At 57.1% G+C, this 21103-nt stretch overlaps 2 protein-coding genes and 1 long non-coding RNA gene across 9 annotated transcripts in view; 2 read left to right on the plus strand and 1 right to left on the minus strand.

The window, feature by feature from the left end:
• NPFFR2 (neuropeptide FF receptor 2) overlaps positions 1 to 3476 on the plus strand; it is a 29695-nt gene extending 26219 nt beyond the window's left edge. Inside the window, exon 5 of the mRNA XM_064149687.1 lies at positions 1376 to 3476. Within this exon, the coding sequence (XP_064005757.1) occupies positions 1376 to 2225 (850 nt within the window). The 3' untranslated portion in view covers positions 2226 to 3476. The remainder of the gene's footprint in view (positions 1 to 1375) is intronic.
• LOC135178648 (uncharacterized) lies at positions 1225 to 17899 on the minus strand. 7 transcript variants are annotated; one of them, XR_010303660.1, is made up of 6 exons: positions 17731 to 17899; positions 16295 to 16380; positions 10091 to 10241; positions 4228 to 4506; positions 3278 to 3423; positions 1225 to 2623 (listed from the first exon to the last, which is right to left on the minus strand). It is a non-coding gene; the product is annotated as an uncharacterized LOC135178648 (long non-coding RNA). The 7 variants fall into 7 exon arrangements; XR_010303661.1 differs by having other exon boundaries at positions 16295 to 16383; XR_010303664.1 differs by lacking the exon at positions 10091 to 10241.
• Positions 11787 to 20432, plus strand: GC (GC vitamin D binding protein). Its single transcript, XM_064149686.1, has 12 exons — positions 11787 to 11934; positions 13948 to 14017; positions 15764 to 15896; positions 15992 to 16203; positions 17142 to 17274; positions 17387 to 17481; positions 17722 to 17851; positions 17962 to 18164; positions 18871 to 19003; positions 19087 to 19184; positions 19867 to 19999; positions 20092 to 20432. Exons 1-12 carry the CDS (start codon positions 11877 to 11879, stop codon positions 20143 to 20145), a joined length of 1452 nt encoding a protein of 483 aa, XP_064005756.1. The 5' UTR covers positions 11787 to 11876; the 3' UTR covers positions 20146 to 20432.
• The last annotated feature ends 671 nt before the right edge of the window (positions 20433 to 21103 follow it).

Genomic DNA, 21103 nt, shown 5'->3' on the forward strand with positions numbered 1-21103 from the left:
TTCCCCTCCTCAAAGTGACTCTTCCAGTGGGTCACTTACTGGTGGGTGTCAAGAAGAAGGGGCCAGGCTCTTTCTGGTGGTGTCCTGAGATAGGATGAGGGGAAACAGACACAAACTGGGGAAAACTGAGGCCATTTCCTGGACAATGAGAGGCTCTTTCCTATCAGTAGAGAGGCTCAGGGGAACATCAGCCAGCCCAACCTTCAGCCCAGCACTGCCGGGTCGTCACCAAATCATAGCTCTCAGCATCACATCTACAGGGCTTTGAAATCCCTCCAGGGATGGGGACTCCACCACTGCCCTGAACAGCCTGGGCCAGGCTTTGACAACCCTTTGGGGAAAGAAATAGTTCCTCACAACCAAGCTAAACCTCCCCTGGGGCAACTTGAGGCCATTTCCTTTTGTCCTATCACTTGTTCCTTGGAACAAGAGCCCAGCCCCCACCTCACTGCAACCTCCTTTCAGGGAGCTGTAGGGAGCAGTGAGGTCTCCCCTCAGCCTCCTCTTCTCCAAACTAAACACCCCCAGCTGCTCCTCAGCAGTCTTGGTCTCCAGGCACTTTGCCAGCTTGGCTGCCCTTCTCTGCACCCCTCTACCAGCTTGGTTGCCCTTCTCTGCACCCCTCTACCAGCTTGGTTGCCCTTCTCTGCACCCCTTCACCAGCTTGGTTCCCCTGCTCTACAGCCCTCCACCAGCTTGGTTCCCCTGCTCTGCACCCCCTCCACCAGCTTAGTTCCCCTGCTCGGCACCCCTCTACCAGCTTGGTTCCCCTGCTCTGCACCCCCTCCACCAGCTTGGTTGCCCTTCTCTGCACCCCTTCACCAGCTTGGTTCCCCTGCTCTATAGCCCTCCACCAGCTTGGTTCCCCTGCTCTATAGCCCTCCACCAGCTTGGTTCCCCTGCTCTATAGCCCTCCACCAGCTTGGTTCCCCTGCTCTGCACCCCCTCCACCAGCTTAGTTCTCCTGCTCTACAGCCCTCCACCAGCCTGGTTGCCCTTCCCTGCAACCCTCCACCAGCTTGGTTGCCTTTCTCTGCACTCCCTCCACCAGCCTGGTTGCCCTTCTCTGCAAGCCTCCACCAGCCTGGTTGCCTTTCTCTGCAAGCCTCCCCCAGCTTGGGTCCCCTGCTCTACAGCCCTCCAGCAGCCTGGTTGCCCTTCCCTGCAACCCTCCAGCAGCCTGGTTGCCCTTCTCTGCAACCCTCCAGCAGCCTGGTTGCCCTTCCCTGCAACCCTCCAGCAGCCTGGTTGCCCTGCTCTGCACCCCCTCCCCCAGCTTGGTTGCCCTGCTCTGCAGCCCTGCAGCAGCCCTGCCGGCAGCCCTGCAGCCCCTGCCCGTGGCGCGGCTGGCAGCGGTGTCGCCGTCCCCGCGCAGGTTCCGCTGCATCGTGCACCCCTTCAGGCAGAAGCTGACGGTCCCCAGCGCCCTGGCCATCATCGCGCTCATCTGGCTCCTGGCCGTGGCCATCATGTGCCCTTCTGCTGTCATGCTGCAAATCCAGGAGGAGAAGCACTTCAGGGTGCTCCTCGGCCACGGCAACCGAACCCGCCCTGTCTACTGGTGCCGGGAGGACTGGCCCGAGCCGGGCATGCGCAGGATCTACACCACCGTCCTGTTTGCCAACATCTACCTGGCTCCTCTCTCCCTCATCGTCCTGATGTACGCCAGGATCAGCATGGCTCTCTCCAGCCCCGTGCTGGGGAGGCCTGGCCAGCAGCAGCAGCAGCAGCAGCAGCGCCTGGCAGTCAGCAGGAAGAAGCAGAAGGTGATCAAGATGCTGATCGTTGTGGCTTCGCTTTTCACCCTCTCCTGGCTGCCTCTCTGGACCCTGATGATGCTGTCAGACTATGCCACGCTCTCAGACCTGCAGCTGCAGCTCATCAACGTTTACATCTACCCCTTGGCTCACTGGCTGGCCTTCTTCAACAGCAGCATCAACCCCATCGTCTACGGCTTCTTCAACGAGAACTTCCGCCGCGGCTTCCAGGCAGCCTTCAAGCTTCGGCTCTGCTGCCGGCAGCTGCCTCCTCGCAGGGAGGGCTGCTGGCAGCCAGGCCCAGGCAAAGCCACTCTGCCAGCTGCCAGCTGCCAGGCAGCACGGCAGCAGGCCTGCCCAGGTGCTGAGGAGGAGAGGAAGGCAGTTAAGAAAGGCAACTGGGTGGACAATCAGCAGGACGTGGTGATGGAGGAGCTGGAAGAGCCCTGCGCCGACAGGAGCAAGTGAGGGGTGCTGTGACCTTGTGCCCAGCAGAGCTGCTTGGCTGTGTGGGGGAACTCACTCAGGCTCTGCTAGCCTCTGCTGACAAAGGCAAGTCAAAATGGTTGTGTTGAAGCAGATCTGCAACTGGCATCATAGAATGGGTTAGTTTGGATGGGACCTTCAAGATCAGCCAGTGCCAACCCCTCTCCCCCTGCCACGGGCAGGGACAGCTCCCACTAGCCCAGGTAGCTGAAGGCCCTGCCCACCATACCTGAGCATTTGATGGAAGCAGGAAACCCAAAGCAGCTCTTGGTGTTCCCAGCTCAAAGCAGTGGTTGCTGCCCTGCAGTCAGTGATGACTCTGCTGTTCTTGAGCTGGGCTGGAGCAAAGGTGTGGCTGAACTGGGCTGAGCTGCCACTGCCTGGGACACAAGAGAAAAAGGCACCTGGGGACAGGGACCTGAGACAAAAACAGAATGGGAGAGGCTGGAAGGGACCTCTGGAGATCATCCAACCCACCTTCCCTGCCAAGGTAGGGGCACCTACAGAAGGTCACACAAGAACACATCCAGGAGGGGTTTGGAATCTCTCCAGAGATGGAGACTCCACCACCTCTCTGGGCAGCCTGCTCCAGGGCTGCAGCACCCTCCAATTACAGAAGCTCCTCCTCATGCATAGATGAAATCTCTGATGGTCAAGTTTGTGCCTGTTACTCCTTGTCCTGTCACTGAACAAAGCCTGGTCCCACCCTCCTGCCACCCACCCTTGAAGTGTTGCTCACTCTGGCTCCTCACTGATGGAGAGGAGAACATTCATCCAATGCTTTCAAGCCCTCTGCTCAAAGCAAGACTAATCCAATCAGCCCATTTCATGATGTAACACCAACTTCTCAGCACTGGGACCTTGTCAGGACTCTTGGAGCTGCTTCTGTGAAGCAGCAGAATCCCAGACTGTCAGGTTGCAAGGATCACCTGCTGCAGCCTTTCAAGGTGATGGTGTAGCTGAAACTGAGCTGGACCCCAAACTTGCCTTTACTCTCTGTCATATTGGAGACATGGCCTGAAAACTGAACTCACTCCTTCCAGGGTCTTCTTCTTGTCCTCATACTGCTTCTGCCTGGACACTCCAGATGCCAACCAGCTCCTGTCTTCACTGACATTCAATGAGTTCCCTTCCTGGATTGCTCCTCTTGTCACTTGTGTGATCTTAACTCTTGTTGGAGCTGGAGAAAGAATCAGGAATGGGGATGTAAGAAATAAAGGGGAAAGAAAAGGGCTTTTCTGGTACATTTTGAGGTGGGGAGGGGGGAAACACCTGGAAAAAAGACTTCAGTGGTGACAGGAGATAAAACACCTGTAGCCAGGTGGGGTTGGGCTCTTCTGCCAGGCACCCAGCAACAGAAGAAGGGGACACAGTGTGAAGTTGTGGCAGGGGAGGTCTAGGCTGGATGTTAGGAGGAAGTTGTTGGCAGAGAGAGTGATTGGCATTGGAATGGGCTGCCCAGGGAGGTGGTGGAGTTGCTGTGCCTGGAGGTGTTGAAGCCAAGCCTGGCTGAGGCACTTAGTGCCATGGTCTGGTTGATTGGCCAGGGCTGGGTGCTAGGTTGGACTGGCTGAGCTTGGAGGTCTCTTCTAACCTGCTTGATTCTGTGATTTCTATGAACTCAGCACAGGCAGACAGCAGCCTTGGAAGCATCTCAGCAAGGCTCCTGCCATCAGTGAGAAGCAAAGTTTAGCGATGAACCTCCCCACACAGACCTGCTGTGGGCTTAGATCATCAGCACAAGCCATCCTGTGAGGCCAGGCAGCAGACAGTGAGGTCATCCCCCCCAAGCAGTCCTCCTCCTGGTACTCTGGAGAGCCTTTCAGGTGAGGAAAACTGACAACTTTGAAGGCTGTGCCTTCCCCATCTCTTTTCCTTTCTGAATACCAGGGAACAAGGAAAACATTTTGGGGAGTTTGGGGGGGGGGGGGGGGGGGGGGAGGAAGAAAAGCTCTGATTTTGGGGGAGGTTTTTAGCAACACACCTTTTGCCCAGGCTGGGACCTTCAGATGATCTCATCAGACAGGGATCCTTTTGTGCTCTGCTGAGAACTCCACCACAAAGGAGTTTGAAGCTGCCCACACTCCTTCATCCAGCCCTTTGCAGACAGCAAGGCCTGCTTTACCCATCAGTTTGCCACACCTGGATTCCCAGAGCTCACTACTGTGTCCATCCTGGCACCAACACCATTTGCTGTCTTCAGCAGTGACATGGAGATGGGGATTGAGCATCCTGAGAGGAACTCCTGCAGCTTGGGAAATCCCTGTAAAGCCAAAGACAGAACCAGAAGCTCCATCAGCAGAAGGACAGAACAAGGGGAAGCATCCAGCACAAAATACCACATAACTCTCAGGGCTGGAAGTGACTTCAAGGATCATCCAGTTCCATCTCCCACCACCACCATGGAAGGGACACCTCAGGTTGCCCAGAGCCACATCTAGCCTGGCCTTAAAGACCTCCAGGGATGAGGCTTCCAGCACCTGCCCACAACCTCGTGAAGAATCATCTCCAGTCTTCCACTCACTGGCAGCTTTCAGGGCTTTGCTTTTTGTGTTTTCTAAGCTCCAATGGGTTTTCAGCAGAGATGAAGCTTGCTCTGAACAGAATAATTTGGGTTGGGAGAGACTTTTAAGATCATCAAGGCCAACTGTTAAGCCAGCAGTGAGTGGTCACCACTAAAGCACAGCCCTCAGCACCACAACTGCAAAGCAGCTGCTTAGAAAGGCACCAACCAAATCCTCCTCACTCCTGTTCCACTCTCCCACCTACTTCAGCTGTTCTGCTTGATGCTCCAAAGCACCAGACCCAGGCCAGGCCACTGGTGATGCTGAGGGGCAAGGTACAATGAGGTGCTCAAAGGCATCCTGAGTTCAGTGCTGTCCTCTCCTCTGCAAACACAAAACACTGGCCCTGGAGTGAGTATTTTGTGCTAGTTCCAGGCTGGTTAAAGCCTGGATGAGGCACTTAGTGCCATGATCTAACTGATTGGATAGGGCTGGGTGCTAGGTTGGACTGGATGAGCTTGGAGGTCTCTTCCAACCTGTTTGATTCCATGATTCCAGAGCCAGAAGAGGGGATGCAGGACACTGGGACATGTGTGGGTTACTCTTAGGTTCTCAAATACACCCTAAACTCTTCCCTGGAGATGCCAGGGATGAGATCTTTCTGTCACTGTACTGTTCACATCCCATGGAAGAAACTTCAGGGCAGAAAACTGAAGGCTCTAGCACAGGATCTATATTGTAATGAGCTTTACCACCTCAGCCAACCACCCTCCCTGGCCTGCTGACCTCCTGCCTGCTTGGTGATGCTGGGAAGGCAACAAACTCCTGCTTAACAGCAAAGGAAATCAGTGAAAACCTGGCAGGGAATTAATGAAGTCCCCAGGTGGGCTTCTGAAGAGCAGAACACCTGCTTGCTCAGGCCATCCTGAAGCCTCAAATCGACTCCACCTCATCTCTGGCAAAGCCAGAAATTACCTGGAAATAGAGGATGATTTGCGCAGCAGGAGAGTTATCTTCTGGATGCAGGGAGCTCATTATTTCAGTCACTCACACTGATGAGGAATGCACAGCTGAAATTGGTCCCCTGTTTGATGCAGCTCTGGCCAGACAATCACAGTAATTAAAGTTGCAAACGACTTCTAAGATCACCAAGTCCAACTTAAGACCATTACACCCCCAAGTGCTGTGGCTGCAGGGATGGGGACTCCACCAGCTCCCTGGGCAGCCTGTGCCAAGCCCTGACCACTCCTGCAGTGAAGAAAACAGCACCGTGGAACATGATTCATCAGTAGGCTCACCTGCCACGAAGCAGGCATGTCACACCAGGCAGGCTCAGCTCCCCCCTGCTTCCAGCCCCCATGGGTTTCAGTGTGACACTGACACTGTGCTCTGCCTGACTAGGGAGCGACACAATCCCAGGGAAGGGGCTGGAAGAGACCTCCTGGAGCTCATCCAGTCTATCCCCCTGCTCAAGCAGGGGCATCCACAGCAGCTTGCCCAGGATCATAATGGCCTGGGTGGGGGTTGGAATCTCTCCAGAGAAGGAGGCTCCACAGCCTCTCTGGGCAGCCTGCTCCAGGGTTCCAGCACCATCACGGCAGAGAAGTTTTGCCTTGATGTTCAAGTGGAACCTCCTGGGCTCCAGTTTGTGCCTGCTGCCCCCTGTCCTGTCACTGGGCACCACTGACAAGCCCCCAGCCCCATCTCTTGCCCCCCACCCTTTAGCTTTTGCTGAACGTTGATCAGATCCCCTCTGGGGCTGCTCTTCTCCAGACTCAGCAGCCCCAGGGGCTCTCATCTGTTGATCCTCAGAGATGCTCCAGGTCCCTCTGCTCTTCTCCAGGCTCAGCAGCCCCAGGGGCTCTCATCTGTTGATCCTCAGAGATGCTCCAGGTCCCTCTGCTCTCCTCCAGGCTCAACAGCCCCAGGGGCTCTCATCTGTTGATCCTCAGAGATGCTCCAGGTCTCTCTGCTCTCCTCCAGGCTCAGCAGCCCCAGGGGCTCTCATCTGTTGATCCTCAGAGATGCTCCAGGTCTCTCTGCTCTCCTCCAGGCTCAGCAGCCCCAGGGGCTCTCATCTGTTGATCCTCAGAGATGCTCCAGGTCCCTCTGCTCTTCTCCAGGCTCAGCAGCCCCAGGGGCTCTCATCTGTTGATCCTCAGAGATGCTCCAGGTCCCTCTGCTCTTCTCCAGGCTCAGCAGCCCCAGGGGCTCTCATCTGTTGATCCTCAGAGATGCTCCAGGTCCCTCTGCTCTCCTCCAGGCTCAGCAGCCCCAGGGGCTCTCATCTGTTGATCCTCAGAGATGCTCCAGGTCTCTCTGCTCTTCTCCAGGCTCAGCAGCCCCAGGGGCTCTCATCTGTTGATCCTCAGAGATGCTCCAGGTCCCTCTGCTCTTCTCCAGGCTCAGCAGCACCAGGGGCTCTCATCTGTTGATCCTCAGAGATGCTCCAGGTCCCTCCGCTCTTCTCCAGGCTCAGCAGCCCCAGGGGCTCTCATCTGTTGATCCTCAGAGATGCTCCAGGTTCCTCTGCTCTTCTCCAGGCTCAGCAGCCCCAAGGGCTCTCATCTGTTGATCCTCAGAGACGCTCCAGGTCTCTCTGCTCTCCTCCAGGCTCAGCAGCCCCAGGGGCTCTCATCTGTTGATCCTCAGAGACGCTCCAGGTCCCTCAGCATCTTCCTAGCCTCCCCTCTCGCCAGTAGTTCCCTGTCCCTTCGAAGGGGGCAGCCCAGCAGTGCCAGGGGTGGCACAGACCCCGCTCCCAGTTCACCGCTCGTTAGCAGGCAATCAGGTGCATCGCTGCCAGGGCCCGCAGGCAGGGTGAGCAGCGCGGTTCGGGGCTGTCCGGAGCCCTCAGGCCTCTCCCGGGGCAGGGAGGCTGCGCTGGGCGCTGGGTCCAGCCGTGCCACTCGCTTCGCCAGGGCAGCTGCCGGGGACGGAGCGCTGGAGGACAAGCTCCTGCGCTGTCGCCTCTCCTCCGCCAGGCGGCGCCACTGCGGGGAACGACTCCCAGCGCCCCCTCGCTACCGGCTGCTCGGTCGGCGCCAGGCGGCGGCAGAGAGCGGAGCAGGTGCGAGAGTTCCCCGGGGCCTCACCGAGCGTCCTGCGGCGCAGGCTTCCCCCGCGCACCTCATTTGGCCTCACCGGCGGCCTCCCTCCTCCAGCCAGGCTGCTGCCATCACGGTGCCGCGGGCGGCGTGACCGGGCGAGAACCGAGAACGGAGACGGAGCGACGGCAGCCACCGGGGCTCCAACTTGCTGCGCTACTTCGTTCCGTGCACCCGAGGCAGGCGGAGCTTCGGCTACGCCAGCAGCGGAGCAGAGGCACCGGCTAGGTCCTGCGGCACTGGGGTGCAGATTCACTCCCCGCCGGCGGTGTCACGTCCAGCCAAGCTGCTGCCATCCCGGGGCCGCGGGCAGCTTTACCGGGAGAGAATGAAGAGGGACGGCAGGCGCCGGGGCGCTGGGCGCAGCCTCGCTTCGGCCGCGGGGGTCGGGCCCCTGGCGGTGCCGCGCTGAAGAGCCGTTTGGATGCGGAGCTCGGGGCCGCGGCGCAAGGGATGTGTGCGGGGAGGTGACAGGTTACGGCTGGACTGCAGGGCGTGAGATCATGGGACAGGCTCCAGCGCTGCCCACTGCAGTGCCGTTCCTGTCCCCCAGGCTAGCCTTCCTCTGACCCCAGCCACCCAGGGCTTGGCCTCTGCTTCTAAACTGGCCCCGGCAGCTCCGTTTGGAGCCTCAGCCACCTCCAGCTCCAGCTGTCACCTCCCAGGGCAGCGGCAGGCGATGGCTGGGACGCCCCTCTGCAAGCACGGCAGGAGGATGCACTGTGTCCCCATGCCTCTCCTTCTGTCTCTGGGCTGCCTGTGGGGAAGAGCAGAGCTGACAGCGAGTGGCCTGCTCTCCTCCCTCCCTCCTTCCATCCATCCACTTGTCCATCCACCCAATTATTCATCCCTCCATCCATCCACTCATCCACCCACCTAACTCTTCATCTGTTCATCCTCCCCTCCTTCCACCCAAATAGTCATCTGTTCATCCATCCATCCACTCATCCACCCACCTAACTATCCATCTGTTCATCCGTCCCTCCACCCAAATATTCATCTGTGCATCCCTCCATCCATCCACCCAACTATTCATCTGTCCATCCCTCCCTCCACACAGATATTCATCTGTGCATCCCTCCATCCATCCATCCACTTATCCATCCACCCAAGTATTCATCTGTCCATCTCTCCCTCCACACAGATATTCATCTGTTCATCCCTCCATCCATCAAACTATTCATCTGTCCATCCCTCCATCCATCCACTTGTCCATCCACCCAACTATTCATCTGTTCATCCCTCCATTCATCCATTCACTCATCCATCCTCCCAACTATTCACTTGTCCATCCATCCAACTATTCATCTCTTCATCCCTCCATCCATCTATCCATCCACTCATCCATCCACCCAACTATCCATCTGTCCATCCATCCATCCATCCACTTGTCTGTCCATCCAAATACTCACCTGTTCATCCCTCCCTCCATCCATTTGTCCATCTACCCAATTATTCATCTGTTCATCCATCCACCCAACTATTCATCTGTCCATCCATCCACCCAAACACTCTTCATCCCTCTCTCCATCCACCTAACTATTCATCTGTCCATCCCTCCATCCATCCACCCAAGTATTCATCTGTTCATCCCTCCATTCATCCATCCTCCCAACTATTCATCTGTCCATCCCTCCATCCATCCACCCAACTATTCATCTCTTCATCCCTCCATCCATCTATCCATCCACTCATCCATCCACCCAACTATTCATCTGTCCATCCATCCATCCACTTGTCCATCTACCCAACTATTCATCTGTCCATCCATCCACCCAAACACTTTTCATCCCTCTCTCCATCCACTTGTCCATCCACCTAACTATTCATCTGTCCATCCCTCAATCCATCCCTCCATCCATCCACTTATCCACCCAACTCTTCATGCATGCATTCATCCCTCCCTCCCTGCATCCATCACTAGAGGAGCAGAAGGAGGGCTTTGCCCCCATAACCCAAGGCACCATCATCTCCCAGAGCTCTGTGGAAGAGACTTGGAGTTGTTGGTGCTTTGTGTGCAGGGCAGAGGACCATAAACATGTCACAAGCACGGAGCAGTCACAGGCTGCAGAAGGGTCAAGGTTTGCAGGAGCTGGTCCCCAGCTGCAGCTCCAAGGAGGTGCCAGCCTGGGCACCAGTAAGTGGTTCACGACCCTCCCAGTGGCACACTAACCCAGGGCTCCATTCTACCTTCCTGCTGCTTCTGCTGTCTTCTGTCCCAGCTGCAGCCACTCACCTGCATCCTGCCCAGACCTTCACCACTGTCATTTTCGGGTGGAAAAGGGGACCTCCCATGGGAGAAGAGCAGCAGGGAAGCAGAAAGTGCCTTCAACACCTCAGCCATCTGGTCCTCAAGGGGAAACATCTGCTCTTGTAGAATCGTAGAGCTGTTGAGGTTGAAAGAGACCTCAGAGTTCATAGGATCATAGAGTCAGTCAGGGTTGGAAGGGAGCACAAGGAGCAGCCAGTTCCACCCCCCCTGCCATGCCCAGGGACACCCTACCCTAGAGCAGGCTGCACACAGCCTCAGCCAGCCTGGCCTCAAACACCTCCAGCCATGGGGCCTCAACCACCTCCCTGGGCAACCCATTCCAGCCTCTCACCACTCTCCTGCTCAACAACTTCCTCCTCACCTCCAGCCTGAACCTCCTCACCTCCAGCTTTGCTCCATTCCCCCTAGTCCTGGCACTCCCCGAGAGCCTAAAAAGTCCTTCCCCAGCTTTTCTGTAGCCCACTTCAGATCCTGGAAGGCCACAAGAAGGTCACTTGGGAGCCTCCTCTTCTCCAGCCTGCACAGCCCCAACTCTTTCAGTCTGTGCTCACAGCAGAGCTGCTGCAGCCCTCTGAGCATCCTCCTGGCCCTGCTCTGGACACTCTCCAGCATCTCCACAGCCCTCTTGTCACAGGAGCTCCAGAATTGGATGCAGTACTCCAGGTGAGATCATTCTTAACAGTGAGGGTGGGGAGCTACTGGCACAGATTGCCCAGGGAGGTTGGTGCAGGAACACCTCCCTTCCCTGGAGGTGTTCAAGGCCAGGCTGGATGAGGCCATGAGCACCCTGGGCTGGTGGGAGGTGTCCCTGTCCATGGCATGGGGAATGGAACTGGATGATCTTTAAGGTCCCTTCCAATTCAAACCACTCTCTGGCTCTATGATCAAGCCCAACCACTTGAGGAGGGAACATCTGACCTTCAAGGTCTGGGGCACAGAGCAGTGGTTGGATTTCCATCCTCCATTCCTGTGGACCTGCTCCCCTCCTGAGGCAACACTTGCTCTTGGCAGGGACATGTGTGCCACCAGCCCCTAGGTCATCTCAGGTGGGTGTGGGTGTCAGGCTGCCCCAGCAGTGGTGCAGCACAGCCACAGCAGAGCAAGGCACCACTTCAGGTCACCACTCCCTCTCAGAGCAGTTGTCTCACCTAAAAGCTCCCCATCCTGGGAGCATCTGGTATGCCTGCACCCCAAAAGTGGGGTGTTTTCCTTGTGTGGGGCTGGGAGGAGCACTTGTTGGCCTGATCACACAGGGCTTTGTGGGATGCAGAGGACACTTTCCCTGCCACATCTCTTGTGGTTCACACAATCATAGAACTGGCTGGAAAAACTCCCCCCCCCCCCAGATCATCAAATCAACCATCAACATCACCCTGGCCACTACACCACGTCCCTGAGTGCCATGGCCACACATTCCTTGAACACCTCCAGGGATGAGGACTCCACCACCTCCCTGGGCAGCCTGTGCCAATGCCTGGATTATGCCCATCACCCATCCTGGGCAGGAAGCCCCTGCTCGAGGTCCTGCAGCAACACATCCCCTTTTTGGGGCGAGTTAATGATTAAAGCTGGGCTGATACTGGAGGTGCTGCACGCCAGGCTATGGCAGGCAGGCCAAGGATGCTCAACCTCTGCCCCTCTGCTGGGATTAATGATTGACTCAGCGAGGAGGCCTCCCTCCCTATAAACACCAGGATGGGTTTCCAGGCATCACTCTTTCTTGGGCAGAAGCAGCAAAACCAGCCCCAAGATGAGGGCAGCTCTCACCCTGCTGCTGCTTTTAGCCAGCGCCTGTGCCATGCACCGAGGTAAGGACCTCTGTCGCCTGCTGGGGGCTTTGCTCCACCCCAGGCACCACCTCTTGGTGCTCTTTTCTCTCCCCATCCCAATGGCTGAGCAGGAATCAGAGAAAGGAAGGGGAAAGGTGTGGGATTTAGACTGGAGATGAGGAAAGAACTCTGCAGAGGGAGGGTAGGGAGATACTGGGACAGGTTGGCCAGGGAGGTTGTGGATGCCAGGTTGGATGAGACCTTGAGCAACCTGGGCTAGTGGGAAGTGTCCCTGGGAACTAGAACAGGGCAGATTTAGGTGCAACATCAGGAGGAAGTTCTTCACACCAGGGTGGTGAGACAATGGAACAGGAATGCCCCCATCCCTGGAGGCATTCAAGATCAGAGTCGATGTGGCTCTGGGCAGCCTGCTCTAGCTGGAGGTGTCCCTGCTGCCTGCAGGAGGGTTGGACAAGGTGACCTCTGAGAGTCCCTTCCAGGCCAGTGCAATCAGCAAATCTGTGACCCACAGGTGCTGTTCCTGCCAGGAAAGGACATCCTTTCCTCACAGCTTCCCCTTTTCCCCACTTCTGCCATCCTAGCAGAGCCCACAGAGTGGTAGGGCTTGGAAGGGACCTCTGGAGATCATCCAGTCCAACCCCTATACCAAGGCAAGTCCACCTAGAGAAGGTCAGACAGGGACATGTCTAGGTGGGTTTGGAATGTCTGCAGGGATGGAGACTCCACCACTCCACCCCCTCAGGCTTCCTTTCCCACTGGACAAGGTGACCTTGGGTGTACCATCACCAAGCCCCTGGTGCTGGGGAGGTGACCAGCAAATAGTGCTATCAGTGTTTACCTGCTGGTACCAAAGTCTAACCAACCCTGCTTCTGCAAAGTCTGACCCAGGAGGCAGTCACCCCAGGATGTCTTCACTTCTGGCTGCTCCTGACCTCCATGGTCCTGTCCCCACAGCTCCAGGATCTCCAAACCCTGCCAGAAAACCCAGCATGACACATTCCAAATGCACAGAAATGTCTCTTTGGACCAGGGTGGGAAGGCAACTGATAGAATCATGGAATGGTTGGGTTGGGAAAGCCCTCTGAGATCCAGTCCAACCAGCAACCCAGTGCCACCATGGCCACTAAACCTGGCCCCAAGTGCCATGGGAGCACCTGCAGGGATGGGGACTCCACCACCTCCCTGGGCAGCCTCTTCCAATCGCTGACCACTCTGGCAGCAAAGAAATTGTTCCTCATCTCCAACCTAAGCCTCAATTTCAGGCCATTGCCTTTCCTTCTACCACCTGAGAGGAGAGACCAACCCTCAGCTGACTCCAACTTCAGCCTCCTCCAGCTCCCTCAGGTGCTCCTCACCAACCCTGTTCTCCAGACCCTTCACCAGCTTTGTTGCCCTTCTCTGGACATGCTCCAGCCCCTCTGTCCTTTTTGAAGGCCCTGATGATTCCCCTGTAGCTTTCCTAGCTCAGAGAGAAGTTTCTCCCTTGTCCCTTCCTCTGACCCAAGCAGCCTGAGTACCAGAGATGTTCCTCCAAGCCCAGCACCTCCCTAAGGACCACCATCACCTCTGACTTGAGAGAGCAGCAGGAAGGAGCAATCCTCAAGGAAATAATCCCAGAGCTCCACAGCCTTTGGATGGATTCTGTGGAGCTGTAGCACCCCTCAGTCCCATGCTGCTGCTCCTGGGAGAGTGAGAGCAAAGCAGGAGGTCAGGTGGGGACAGGTTGGTCCCCAAGGAATCATTTTCCCTAGTAAAAGCAGAAGGTTGGAGTTAACTCCTGGAGGAACTCAGTGGAGCAGAGCCAGGCTGCTTTGGAGGGTTTCTTGCTGTCTGCAAGGTGGAAAGGTGCTGGAAATGAGGCCCCAAAGAGAAGGACACAGGAGAGGAGAGCAAAGCTGCTGTTGTCCCACAGCCCAACCCCAGCACATCACCAGGTCCTGGCTTCCCAGACACCACCTTGATGGCACTCAAGTGACCCAAGACACAAATCCTGCTCACAAATCCTCCTTTCTTTCTCTTGTGCTCTTCCAGGTAAAGCTTACATCCGGGACAAGGTCTGCCAGGAGTTCAATGCCCTGGGGAAAGAGGAATTCCGGACCCTGTAGGTACCTCCTGCTCTCCCAGGGCTCTCCACCACCTAAACCCAGCCTATCCCCCCCAGGCTTAAACAAAAATCAGCTTAGAAATGGGAGGATTTGTGCACCCAAACAGGACCCTGGTGGCTTTTAATAGGAGAGAAGTTCATCTCCTTGCTGAGCTCCACCACATCAATTAGGTGCCCAAATAACTGGGAATCCTGGCCCATGAGGGCCTGGAAAGGGCCAGCCCCAGCCTGAGCCCTGGGTCTTCCCTGGCTGTTTTCCAAAGGTTTTCCTTGCACCACCACAGCTTCTCTTCTCCTGCCCTACTTTGGAAGAACAATGTGGGGGGAGGCAGTGGTTTTAAGGAAGAGGAAAGTGGCAACAGCTCATCCTGTCTTTGTTTAAGGGAGAGAACCATGCCACCAGCTCTTCTTCTCCTTGTTAAAAGAGAGAATCATGCCACCAGCTCCTCTTCTCCTTGTTAAAGGAGAGAACCATGCCACCAGCTCCTCTTCTCCTTGTTAAAGGAGAGATCCATGCCACCAGCTCCTCTTCTCCTTGTTAAAGGAGAGAACCATGCCACCAGCTCCTCTTCTCCTTGTTAAAGGAGAGATCCATGCCACCAGCTCCTCTTCTCCTTGTTAAAGGAGAGAACCATGCCACCAGCTCCTCTTCTCCTTGTTAAAGGAGAGATCCATGCCACCAGCTCCTCTTCTCCTTGTTAAAGGAGAGAACCATGCCACCAGCTCCTCTTCTCCTTGTTAAAGGAGAGAACCATGCCACCAGCTCCTCTTCTCCTTGTTAAAGGAGAGAACCATGCCACCAGCTCCTCTTCTCCTTGTTAAAGGAGAGAACCATGCCACCAGCTCTTCTTCTCCTTGTTAAAGGAGAGATCCATGCCACCAGCTCCTCTTCTCCTTGTTAAAGGAGAGATCCATGCCACCAGCTCCTCTTCTCCTTGTTAAAGGAGGCATCCATGCCACCAGCTCCTCTTCTCCTTGTTAAAGGAGGGATCCATGCCACCAGCTCCTCTTCTCCTTGTTAAAGGAGAGATCCATGCCACCAGCTCCTCTTCTCCTTGTTAAAGGAGAGAACCATGCCACCAGCTCCTCTTCTCCTTGTTAAAGGAGAGATCCATGCCACCAGCTCCTCTTCTCCTTGTTAAAGGAGAGATCCATGCCACCAGCTCCTCTTCTCCTTGTTAAAGGAGAGATCCATGCCACCAGCTCCTCTTCTCCTTGTTAAAGGAGAGAACCATGCCACCAGCTCATCTTCTCCTTGTTAAAGGAGAGAACCATGCCACCAGCTCATCTTCTCCTTGTTAAAGGAGAGATCCATGCCACCAGCTCATCTTCTCCTTGTTAAAGGAGAGATCCATGCCACCAGCTCATCTTCTCCTTGTTAAAGGAGAGATCCATGCCACCAGCTCATCTTCTCCTTGTTAAAGGAGAGATCCATGCCACCAGCTCATCTTCTCCTTGTTAAAGGAGAGAACCATGCCACCAGCTCATCTTCTCCTTGTTGAAGGAGAGATCCATGCCACCAGCTCCTCTTCTTGCTTAGAGGAGAGAACCATGCCACCAGCTCATCCTGTCCTTGTTAAAGGGAGGGAACCATGCCACCAGCTCATCCTGTCCTTGTTAAAGGAGAGATCCATGCCACCAGCTCCTCTTCTTGCTTAAAGGAAAGATCCATGCCACCAGCTCATCTGCTTAAGGGAAAAGACCACGCCACCAGCTCATCCTCTCTTTGCTCCCTGCTCCCAGGAACATCATAGCCAACAGCAGGAAGTTCTCCAACGCCACCTTTGAGGAGATCAACCACCTGGTGCAGGAGATTGTCTCCTTGGCCGCAACCTGCTGCGCCGAGGGTGCCGACCCCTCCTGCTACGACGCCGGGGTGAGGCTGAGCCAGCCCAGCTGGCAGAGCCCAGGAGGGCAGGTGGAGGGGCCTGGGCTGGCCCCCAGCACGTAACCTCCTGCCTTCTGCTGCAGTCCTCAGCTCTGTCGGCCAAGTCCTGCGGCAGTGACTCTCCCTTCCCCTTCCACCCGGGCACCGCCGCCTGCTGCACGCAGGAGGGGCTGGAGCAGAAGCTCTGCCTGGCTGCCCTGCGGCACCCACCCCAGCAGCTGCCTCGCTACCTCCAGCCCTCCAACGAGGAGCTCTGCCAGGCCTTCAAGAAGGACCCCAAGGACTTTGCAGACCGGTGAGTGGGGCTGGGGGGGTGAGGACTCCCAGCTGAGCCAAGAAGCTGCTGGCCAAGGTGCCGCCCCCAAGCAAAGCCCTCCTCGTCTCACCTCTCTGCCGTGGTGCTGCGGCTCTTGGTGCCTGTCGCAGGGCTTCCAGGGTGCCAAAGTTCCTTCAGTCCAGGAGAGACAGGGACCTGCTGGAGAGAGCCCAGCAGAGAGCCCCAAGGGTGGTTGGGGAACCTGAGCATCTCCCCTAGGAGGACAGACTGAAAGCCCTGGGGCTGTTAGTGTGGAGAAGAAAAAGCTGAGAGGGGATCTGATCAGTGTCTGTCAATAGCTGAGGGGTGGGGGTCATAGAATGATTTAGGCTGAAGGGACCTCAAAGATCGTCTAGTTCCAGCTCCCTGCCACAGGCAGTGTCAAGTGCCTGGGGCCAACCTCTTTTTGGTGGTGCACAGCAATAAGCCAAGGAGCAATGGATACAAACTGGAGCAGAGAAGGTTGCACCTCCACGTGAGGAGAAACTTCTTTACAGTGAGGGTGAGAGAGCCCTGGAGCAGGCTGCCCAGAGAGGTTGTGGAGTCTCCTGCTCTGGAGGCTTTGAAAACCTGCCTGGATGCATTCCTGTGTGAGCTGACCTGGGTGATCCTGCTCTGGCAGGGAGGTTGCAATCTCTGGAGGTCCCTTCCAACCTCTAAGGTTCTGGTACTGTGTGAAAGGTGGAGGTGTCCTGCACAGGCCCCAGGAGCAGGATCTGAGCAAAGGGGAGAGGGCTGCCATTGCCTGTGCAGATGCTTGCAGAGGGGCCACCAGCCCACTGCAGGGCTTGGTGGGACAAGCTGGCAGCATGGGGTGGGCATCTGGAGAGGGCTTCTAATCCCTGCCCAGCCCCAACAGCGCTGAGCCCCTCAGGGGTGCTGGGGTGCTGGGTGTGCTGAGCCGCCCTCTGCCGCAGGTTCCTGTACGAGTACGCCAGCAGCTATGGCCAGGCTCCCCTGCCCGTGCTCCTGGGCTCCACCAGGAGCTTCCTCTCCATGGTCTCCACCTGCTGCATCTCCCCCATGCCCACCGCCTGCTTCCTGAAGGAGGTGAGGTCCTTCAGCCTGCTGGGCCAGCGCCCTGCAGGTAGCCTGGAGGAGAGGTCCTGGCAAGGGCTTCTCGCGCTTCCCTTGGCCACCTCCATCCTGTTCGGTGTGACAGAAACTGGCGAGGAAGAGCCTGTCCCTGCTCACCCTGATGTCCAACCGAGCCTGCTCCCGCTTCGCCGCCTACGGGAAGGACAAGGTCACCTTCAGGTAAGGGCTTTTGTCCCCAGGGGGAGGCAGGGTCCTGTTCGGAGCTGCTGGCAGGCAGCAGCGCTCCCAAAGTGAACCCAGCCGCGAAGCCAGCCGCGGTCCATGGAAGAGTCGGCGCAGGGTGGAGCAAGCCCTGTGGCTCCTCATCACCTCCCTGCCAAGCTGCTCTGCCTGGAGCTGCTGGTGGGGCCAGGGGGCAGCTTTGCCCCCCGAGCCCCTGGTTCACCCTGTGCTGCCCAGCTACCTCACCTCGCTCGCTCAGAAGATGCCTGCAGCTTCCTTTGAGGACCTCTTCCCCCTGGCAAAGGATGCTGCTGAGGTCTTCTCCCAGTGCTGCGACTCAGTGGCCGAGGACTGCATGCAGAGGAAGGTAGGTGAGCCAGGGGCCCACTCCAAAAACACCTCCTGGGTGCCAACAGGGGCTCAGGAAGCGAAGCTCATCACGGTAAGGGGTTCCTCACCCTGTGCTCCTCTCCACAGCTCTCAGAGCACACAGCCAAAGTCTGCGGCGCGCTGGCAGCCCGAGATGAAAGGATTGCTGACTGCTGCAAGGGCAAGAACCTCATGGAGAACTACTTCTGCATCTCTGCTTTGCCACCAGCACCTGCCCCCAAGCTGCTCGAGGTGCCCAAGCCGACAGACAAGCAGCTCTGTGGTGAGGAGGGGGCCCAGCATGCCAAGAGGTGAGTGGTGCCCATGGTGCTAGAGATGCTGGGCTCAGTTCTGGGCCACTTGCTCTCAGAAGGACAGTGAGGGGCTGGAGCAGGTCCAGAGAAGGGCAACCAGGCTGGTGAAGGGTCTGGAGAACAGGGCTGGTGAGGGAGGAGCAGCTGAAGGAGCTGGGGTGGTTCAGCCTGGGGAAGAGGAGGCTCTCCCCTGGGCCTCTACAGCTGCCTGAAAGAAGGTTGCAGTGAGGTGGGGGTTGGACTCTTCTGTCATGCAACAAGTGACAGGACAAGAGGAAACAACCTCAAGTTGTGCCAGGGGAGGTTCAGGTTGGAGATTAGGAAGAATTTCTTCCCTGCAAGGTTTGTCAGGCAGTGGAACAGGCTGCTGAGGGAGGTGCTGGAGTCCCCATCCCTGGAGGGGTTTAAAAGAGGCATGGCTGTGGTGCTGAGGGATGGGGTTCAGGGGCAGTGGCTGCTCAGCAGCAGTGCTGGGGTTGTGAGCTCTGGGTGAGGAATTGGACTTGCTGATCTCAAAGGTCTCTTCCAACCTCAGGGGCTCCTTAGTTCTCCCCTTGCCCTCATTGTTTGGCAAGGAGAAGGTGGGGAGCCCCCCGCCCCAAGCAGGGGCTGCACAGAGATGTGGGGCACAGCCCCCCCAGCCCACGCTGAGCAGCACCAGAGTGAGGACACCTCCTGCACCACCTCCCTGTCCCCGCTCCAGGTACCTGTTTGAGCTGGCACGGCGGCACCCCAGCGTCCCCGAGGCTGCCCTCAACATGATCTATGATGCTTCCACCAAAGTCAGGGAGGAATGCTGCTCTGCCAAGGACCCCTCCAGCTGCCTGCAGGCAAAGGTGAGCAGTGGGGACACCCTGCTGCCCCTCAGGCCTTCTGCATCCCCCCAGCCTGCTGATACCCTTCCTCTGCCCCCTGCCAGCGCCAGCTGATGGGAGAAAAGCTGCCTCCTTTCCTGGAGAAGGCCAACCAGCTCTGTGGCCAGTACACCCAGTTAACATTCCTTGACTTCAAGAAGAGGTGAGCCTTTGCCACATGCTTCCCCCTCCCCACCATATGCTCTCCCCCCAAAAAAACCACCTGAGTCAGTCAAAATTTGGCCCAAATGGAGGATAAAAGGTTGGTTTGAGTCTAAACAGCACCAAAATGCCCTTGTGGGGCATCCCACCCTGCTCCTGCTGTGTGCTTCTCACCCTACACCCCAAAATGGCAGAGGGGTGTTGGACATCCCTGGATCCTCCCCATTTCAAGCACTGGCACAGGGAGATGGTGGAGTCATCACCTGTGGGGTGTCGAAGAAAGGTGTGCCCATAGCACCTGGGGGGACGTGGTGTAGTGGCTGTGGTGGTGTTGGGGTGAGGGTTGACCTCAGAGGGCTTCTCCAACCCCAACAGTCCTGTGCTTCTGTGGTTAAAGATGCTCTGAAGCTGGCTGGCTGAGGCAGCAACGAAAGCAGAGGGACAATGACAAACAGAACCACAGGATGCAGCAGGCTGGAAGGGTCCCCTCCAAGGTCATCTTGTCCAACACCACCACCACCACTACCACCCTGCAGGCAGCAGGGACACTGCCAACTAGAGCAGGCTACCCAGGGCCACATGGGGGTCTGCAGGGCTGGGGCCTCCCCTACATCTGTGCACAACCTGCTGCAGTGCTTTCCAACCTCAGTGCTTGCCTGACCCTCCTGGTGTCCTCTCTGCAGGCTGCAGGAGAGCCTGAGGCAGGCGCTGCCCGCGGCCGGCGCAGAGCTGCTGGGGCAGCTGGTGGAGCAGAGAGCTGACTTTGCCTCCACCTGCTGCCCCCATAACTCACCTCCTCTCTACTGCTCCTCCAAGGTAAAGACATGGCCCCCACCCCAGCCCCATGCCAGCCTGCTGCCCAGCTCCCTACCTGGGGCTGCCCTTTGGCTCTTTCTTCCACTCTGCAGGTGAGCTCGGAGCTGGGAGCGTTGTGTGCCGCAGGGTCCTGCCTCTTGGGTTAGCTGCCCAGAGCTGAGCAGCCAGGGTGGAGATCTGGCATCAGGGATCACTTCTCTGGTCACAGATGATGGAAAAGGGGAGCTATGGGGCTGGGAAAGTGTGGCTGAGCTCTGTGGGCCACATGGGGAAGCAGGAGCTCAAAATGGGCTAAGAAGGAACAGGGCTGGAGGATGCTCTGCAGGTGGATGCTTCTCCTTGCACCTGGAGAGGAAGATGCCCCCCCAAGCCTGCTGCTTCTCACCAGCATCACCACCGATGGGTTCCTGCAATAAAGACTTCCAAAAGCATCCTCACTGCTGCTGGAGAGGCTTTCTGTACCCTGGGGGAGGGCTGGAATCAGAGAATGAGTTGGGTTGGAAGAGATCTTAGAGACCACCCAGTTCCAACTCCCTGCCATGGGCAGGGACACCTCCCACTAGCTCAAGTTGCTCAAGGTCTCATCCAGCCTGGCCTTGAACACCTCCAGGGAGGGGGCAGCCACAACCTCTCTGGTCAACCTGTTGCAGTGGAAGAGGCATGGACCTGCAGGGAGGAGGAGGAGCAGGTCCCACCTCTAGTCCTGGGAGCTAAAGGTCTGAAAAACACGAAGCAAAACCACCAAAACCACTCAGCAAAAGCCTCCCCAGGATGGCTCTTGGTGGGTATCAGGATATGACCTCCACGTGTGGCAAAGGGATGAGGCCTCCATGACCTCTCTGGACAACCTGTTCAAGTGTTTCACTACCCTTACTGTGCAGAACTTCCTCCTGGTGTCCAACCTAAATCTACCCTGCTCCATTGTCTCTCATCCTGCCACTCCCAGCACTTGTCACAAGTCCCTCCCCAGCTCTCCTGCAGCCCCTTTCAGGTACTGGAAGGCTGCTCTAAGGTCTCCTTGGAGCCTTCTCTGCTCCAGGCTGAACAACCCCAACTCTCTCAACCCATTCCATGAATGAATCTACAAAAGGGTGATGGAAGATG

The sequence above is a fragment of the Pogoniulus pusillus genome, chromosome 10 (assembly GCF_015220805.1).
Source record: "Pogoniulus pusillus isolate bPogPus1 chromosome 10, bPogPus1.pri, whole genome shotgun sequence".
Taxonomy (NCBI): Eukaryota; Metazoa; Chordata; class Aves; order Piciformes; family Lybiidae; genus Pogoniulus; species Pogoniulus pusillus.